Raw genomic sequence first — 7,190 nt, 5'->3', positions numbered from 1 at the left:
TAACTTATACTACTATGACCTGCCACTACAACTCATTTTAAGCCTTAATAATAATGTGGATGTCACCATGCACTTAACACTATTTTAAATACTTTTTTGATAATTTTTTTACTTAATGATTTGTGCATGAATTCTCGTTCCATTTCAAATGCATACTCTATTCGTCCTTGAAAAATATGAACTTTTTTCTTTTTTAGTCCATTTTTTATTAATACATAGTCGTGTTGATAAAAGTGTTTGTAGATCAAAATGCAATTCTAACGTTACAGAGTAAAAAGGAATTTCTTAAAAAGGAGAAAGGAGAGTCACTGAGTCACATGCTTTGGTGCTTCTCCGACGCCATAATCATCTCCACCCAACTCTCTCATCCGCTCTTATCTCTCACGCAACACTCATGTTACTATAACACTAACACCACTTTTGATGCAATTCTGTGCATTGTTTGACTCATCCACATGGCAATTCCGACCTCTCTTTCCCTTCTCCCCGTTTCCCTCTCTATTCATCCGAAGCCCCTTCTTCACAATCACAATCACAATCCTCCCACTCCCAATCGCATTAGGGCTCAATTTCAAAATGGGGTGAGCTTATCGCCCGGCCAGGATTTACCATCCGACTACGAGACCTGGATGCCCAAGCGCGATGCCAAGACTCGCCGGAGGGCAGGCATTCTGCTCCACCCGACGTCGTTTCCCGGCCCTTTCGGCATTGGCGATCTCGGCCCCCAAGCATTCCACTTCCTCGACTGGCTTCACCACGCCGGCTGCTCTGTTTGGCAGGTTTTAGTGATTCACATTCGTCATTTGTGTTTAACTTTAAATTTGTTAATTTTAGTTGGAATTGCTTCAGACTGATACCGATTTTAGGATTGTAGAGCAACATTGCATCAATACGAATAAACTTGAGTGTCAACAGGTTTATGTGTTTGCGTCTAATGATGGCTTACTTGGTAAAAGACTTGTTTTTTGGTGTTTTAACAGGTTCTGCCTCTTGTTCCTCCTGGGAGGCGGGCTAATGAAGAGGGATCTCCATACTCAGGACAGGTTTCACACTTTCATTACAATATTAGTGTTTGAAATTTTCACAATTGAAGGGGTAAATTATGAACTACGATTGTGCTAAGACGCTGGTGTTCAACTTCATTTATCCATGTGCAAACTCATGTTCTCACATTTAGTCATGCTCGTATTGTTTCAGGATGCTAATTGTGGTAACACACTTCTGATTTCCCTCGAGGAGCTTGTGAAAGATGGTCTACTGTCAAAGGAAGATCTACCCAAACCATTGTGAGAATTAAGTTATATCGACATTGTTTATACTCTGAATTTCTTCTGTAATTTTTGTCATAATTTTTGCAGAGATACGTATCGTGTAAATTACACAGCTGTGGCTGATGTCAAGGATCCTTTGGTGGCTGAGGTAGAGCATTGACTCTCATCTTTTTATCTGATGATATATTTGAATTTTTAAAGTTAATTATATGGAATTCTTAGTTATCTATGTTAGTTCAAGTAATTTTTGAATAAGGCTTTCCTGAAAGTTGGTCCTCCCATTCACAACTTTGTGCAACAATGCAATAATTTAATACATAGTTAGTCACAGATGTTTATAGTTTAGATGAAAATGTTGAAGAAATTGATCATCTGTTGTTGATTGAATCTTGTATACATCGTTAATTGGACAATGCCAGGGATAGTTTCTGAGTTTTCGGATTTCGCAGCTGATATGCCTGAGTGTTTAATCTACTTGAAGATGATGAATATTCCTTAATTCTTTCTCAAACAATGTCAATTTTGTTAGTAAATCATGGCTGGTTTTCAATAATTATCTTTTAAAGCCATTCATTATCATATGAGTAGACTATTGTTTCATTACGTTGTAGGCTGCAAAGAGGCTTATATCAAGTGAGGGAGAGCTAAAGAATCAACTTAATGAATTCCGCAAAGATCCGAGTATTGCAGGTGAGAATAGTCACTCTAGTAAGGAGCCTTATTCGAATATGCACTCACCACCTTTTCTAGTTTTCTCCATGGTTGTTATGTTGCCTGCTTATTACTTCAAGAGCCTTGACAAGTTGAAAACACTGGTCATGGTTGGATATAAATGTCCTTTCTTTAATTGATGGATCTCTTCTATTCAGTTAAGAAAGGACATGTTTATCATCTGGACGTACATTTTGCTTAATCTTTTCCATCCATCCTCGGTTCATATTTGTTTTCATCTTACTAAATGTTAGAAAGATACCTCGTTTTACTCTTTCAACATGCTGTAAGTCTCAAGTAAAAACACTGACTTTTGTGTCTTGTTCCGAGAGAGTCTCATTGCCCTAACGGTTGTCTGATTGTGCAGGTTGGCTTGAGGATGCAGCATACTTTGCTGCTGTGGATGATGCTATGAACACATCTAGTTGGTATGAGTGGCCTGAACCCTTAAAACAACGGCATGTGGCAGCTCTGGAAGAAATCTATCAAAGCAAAAAGGAATTTGTAAGATCTCTTGACCCTTTGGCTCTTTTGGAATGCTTCTTTGCTTTTTTTGAAATATGCTTCTCTTCTGCAGATAGACATTTTCATTGCTCAACAATTCTTGTTCCAAAGGCAATGGCAGAAAGTCCGTGATTATGCTCAGATGAAAGGAATAAGTATAATGGGAGATATGCCCATATATGTAGGTTATCATAGTGCAGATGTATGGGCTAACAAGAAACAATTTTTGCTGGTGAGATTACCCTTTATTGCCATAGAATAACTTATGCTTCAGTGCTTCTATAACTTACCATCTATGGTTCCACCAGAATCGAAGTGGCTTTCCTCTTCTTGTTAGTGGTGTTCCCCCTGATGCTTTCAGCGAAACGGGTCAGCTTTGGAACAGGTCGATGCTCTTCTAGAGATTAATATACATATAACTCTCATTATTTTTATCCTTTGCATGTAATTGTGAGTGAGTGCTCTGGTAACACCGCTGCTATTTTTTTACGCTCAATACCAGTCATATTTTGCTAACTTACGTAATTGAAAACTTCTTTTGATTTAAAACTCAATCAAACAGTTTTTGTGCTCTTACCTACTTGAATTAATGTTTGTACACCTAAGCTATAATGACCGCAAGTTGCTGATCAGAATCTGAAGAAAAGGATCTTGTGTTTAAGTACGTTTCATACTGGTAGAGCTGATAGCCTGAAGATGCAATCTTCACTGAATAATTATCCTGGGGGAAAAATTATATGTCATTTACTGTAAAGTTATCTGCACTAGGATCTGATTTGATCGTAATCAAATTATCAATGTCATTGGAAAACAAACACTTGCACAGTTGAACTTTATATCAGAACTTGATAAGTAAAGGTGAAGCATATCTTGTAATGACATATTGATTGAACCCTTGTTTTGTTAAAAGCCCTTTATATGATTGGCAAGCTATGGAAAGAGATGGATTTTCATGGTGGACAAGGCGTTTAAGACGGGCTCAGAATTTGTTTGATGAATTCCGGATTGATCACTTCAGAGGATTTTCTGGATTTTGGGCTGTTCCTTCTGGTGAGATGACTATAATTGTAAAAAATTACATGATCCTATTGTTAAAACAATGAATAACATTTCATTACTTCTTTGTTCAGAAGCGAAAGTTGCTACAGTAGGCCGATGGAAGGTGAGATTCGTCATTTCACTATTTTTCCAGCATCTTTGACTATCAATATATGGAAAATTAAATAATGCTTTGATTGACAGTAGGTTGGACCTGGAAAGTCTCTCTTTGAGGCCATCTTCAGAGAGGTTGGAGAGATCAATATTATAGCAGAAGACTTGGTAAGTTTGACCAATAAGAATTTTAAATGTATCATGGTTTTGACTGTGAAGTGTCCCTGATAATTGCGAGTCAATTCAATAATTCTATTAATTTATTTTCTTTGTATCTTCTTCTTCTTTTCTTTTCAATTTTCTGTTTAGCCCTATCTTATTTGAAGGCACATGTTACTTGAGCTGTATATTGCTGTAAGCAAAGCCCCCGTCACAAGATATTTATCATCTCCTTGCTCAGCCTCATTGAAGATTTGAAGGCTTATTCGTACGAGGCACTACTGGTGTTTCTGTGGCCTTTTCATGAATTAGCTGTGAACTTAGGAATTTTTAAAAATTTATTTGAAATACATATTTTGTCTCCCTTGAGAACTTACCCTTGGTTCATATTTTGCGTGTATTTCTGCAGGGTGTGATTACTGAAGATGTGGTTGCGCTTAGGAGATCCATCAGAGCACCTGGCATGGCTGTTCTCCAGTTTGGTAATATGTCTCTTCATTCTTATTTTCTATTTTATTTTTGAGCATGCCATAGTTATCCCTGATTTATATCTTGGTTTGATTTCTGTGGTTGGATTCCAGGCTTTGGAAGTGATGCTGAAAATCCCCATTTACCTCACAATCATGAAGAAAATCAAGTGGTGTACACTGGCACTCATGACAATGACACGGTAGCTTTATTTGTGATTCAAATCGCCCCATATCATCATAACAATTGATTTACAAGTATTTGGTCTTTGCACAAGTTGACTGTTTTCTTTGGATAGAAGCCTTAATTTTTATTTCTAAGTTTCTAGCACCAGGAGAGGTTTCTCTTTTTGAGGTGGGGGAGGGGTGCTGGGGTTCTTTTTAAGTTTGTGTGTAAAATGTCATGTTTCAAAATGACCAAAAGATATTGTGTCGAAACAATTATTCCTTCGAGTTTTCGTTTTACATAACATTTTTGTTTTCACTAATTTCTTAATTCTGATGGGAAGTTCATGGAGGTGTGGAATTGATGGAATATGTTCATAGTGATCATTTGTTATTTTCACAGATTCAAGGATGGTGGGATGTCTTGCCAGAAGAAGAGAAATCTAATGTGAGCAAATGGATGAATCCTGTCAACCAAAACTTTGAATGTGGAAAGTTGATAAAATCAGATCTTGTTCTTACATACTTGTGTGATTTAGGTGGTCAAGTATCTTGGTAATATAGTTGAAGAAGATGTCTCATGGGGGATAATCAAGGCAGCACTTTCTTCAGTTTCACAAACTACTATTATACCAATGCAGGATATACTGAAATTGGGTAGTTCAGCTAGAATGAATACTCCAGCCACTCAGGTAAAGGATGCTTCATCATCATATGCATGCATCTATTTTCAATATACGTTCCACAGAATTTATTAAAACATGGACTATGAACAAACAGATAGAGATTTCATGGGCTAGGGTCATAGAGACCGTGCTGCAAACTCTCTATGCTTGTAGAAGTGTGATTTTCGAGTGGAAAACTTTCCGTTAATAGGGCTATAAGGGTAAAATTTGTCACTCCGGATCACCTACAACTTTTCCTACAACATCCCCTACTCCACCCCTCATAAACATAAAATATGATGGTGTGCCCATTACTTATGTTTGTGAGAGGTGGAGTAGGGGATGTTGTAGGAAAAGTTGTAGGTGATCCGGACCGAAAATTTGTATATACCGTACCCTTGTTTCAGTATTAGGATGGTTCCTGTACCTTGAAGGAGGAATAGAAATTGGTTTACGGGAAATGTTGCATCACTAAGAGGAGCAGTTTAACTCGACAAGGGAAAATAGGAACGAAATCAACAATTGAGGATTATACATTACCTTTGAGACGCATGAATGATATGACTTCGCTTTCAATGTGCAGTTTGGAAACTGGAGTTGGAGGGTACCACAGTCCACGAGCTTTGATAGCATGTCGTCTGAAGCAAAGAGACTTAGAGAGATGCTTTTGTTGTACGGGCGGATGTAAAACTGTATAGATTGAAGACAGGTAAGCATTTCATAGTTCACCTTACAATGCAAGGAATTCATAATCCAGTAAATGTTACCTTCTTGAAATTCTTTCATCCGACCTGCTTTTCGTGTCTTTCATTCCAGGTGGTTGCCGATTCTATATCTGCCACAACAGCTTCAAAACTAGTGAACGTCAGTAAACTCCTCTTCCGTGACGACATAATTTATCGTAAAAAGAAGCCCGTTGAGCCAGGTATCTCGTTATTCAAGCCTTGGCACACAAAAATATGGGAAGCTAGAACTCTTTCTACTAGTTTTCTGTAGAATGTAACTCGTGTAATCACATCTTTGTTTAATTAAAATTTCGTGCCTGAGCAAATCCGATGGTTTAATTATGCGTGAATCACATTGTCAAGATTCTCTCTCACAATTATATATGGCATGAATTTCTCTCTCACCGTTTAAGTTTATAAAGCAAAATGCATACTGTGAAATCAAAGTATCATGCAATCTTTATGAATGTAATCTTAAAATCATAAATGTTTATTAGTATCATGCAATCTTTATGAATGTAATCTTAAAATCATAAATGTTTATTTATATTCATTTGGTTATAAAGTACAGTAGGTTTTTTATGATGGAGAAATTTAGGCTATGTGGTATAAATATCGCTATAATACAACAAAAGGTGGAGGCCAATCTGTATTACATAAATCAATCATAATACCCGACCGTAACAGCTTAAATTATAGAAGATTGTTTTGTCAAATTTATTTTTTCTCCGAATCATTTATTCCTTTTCTTTCTCTAGTTTTTTCTTTGTTTTTTCTTCAGAATTCTTTTCTTCCAAGTAATGAACTTCAACACCTTAAAGTAATGTCAAGGGTATATACTTAAAAACATGCTCCCTCCGCCCCTGATTAAGTGTCACTCTTTTTCATAACACTAATTCGTAACACTAATCAAACTTATTGTATAATATTTGTTAACTTAAAACATTTTGTACTTAATTGAAACATTGGTGAAACATTTTGGATGTAAATTGTAATTACTCCTCATTTTTACCATAAATGGTAAGTAGGTCCCACATTCCACTAAGTTACTTCACTCACATTTTATTATAAAACTAATATAAAAAAGTAGGTCTCACATTCCATTAATTTTTTCAACTAACTTTTATTTACATTTTTAAAAATCTGTGCCCGGTCAAAGAGTGACAATTAATCGGGGACAGAGGGAGTATTTTATGTTGTGTCGTATTGTAAATCTAATTTTCAAAAGAAAATTATTTATCACATGGTTTGTTAAAATGACAAAGTTTCCTTTTTAATATATCCAAATACGATGATACATTTTTATTTTTGGAAGAGTAAAGGCCAAAATTGATCCTGAACAAATTATCGTTTTTGGTCTTAAACATTATC

The 7,190-nt window shown here is 36.3% G+C and overlaps 1 protein-coding gene across 1 annotated transcript; it reads left to right on the top strand.

Annotated features, from left to right (window-relative positions):
* Positions 1 to 274: 274 nt before the first annotated feature.
* On the top strand, positions 275 to 6,223 carry DPE1 (disproportionating enzyme). Its single transcript, XM_048121013.2, has 17 exons — positions 275 to 779; positions 981 to 1,043; positions 1,198 to 1,286; positions 1,359 to 1,419; positions 1,883 to 1,961; positions 2,350 to 2,486; positions 2,560 to 2,718; positions 2,795 to 2,871; positions 3,397 to 3,536; positions 3,617 to 3,648; positions 3,732 to 3,806; positions 4,207 to 4,279; positions 4,379 to 4,467; positions 4,833 to 4,877; positions 4,969 to 5,121; positions 5,678 to 5,803; positions 5,911 to 6,223. The coding sequence occupies exons 1-16, from the start codon at positions 456 to 458 to the stop codon at positions 5,780 to 5,782; spliced, it is 1,701 nt and encodes a 566-aa protein (XP_047976970.1). The 5' UTR covers positions 275 to 455; the 3' UTR covers positions 5,783 to 5,803; positions 5,911 to 6,223.
* Positions 6,224 to 7,190: the final 967 nt, after the last annotated feature.

Source organism: Salvia hispanica, chromosome 2 (genome assembly GCF_029641045.1).
Source record: "Salvia hispanica isolate PSC_SH4W2 chromosome 2, Shi_PSC_v1, whole genome shotgun sequence".
Lineage (NCBI taxonomy): Eukaryota > Viridiplantae > Streptophyta > Magnoliopsida > Lamiales > Lamiaceae > Salvia > Salvia hispanica.
Note: the sequence above shows the minus strand (reverse complement) of the source record. Positions and strands in the feature narration are given on the sequence as shown.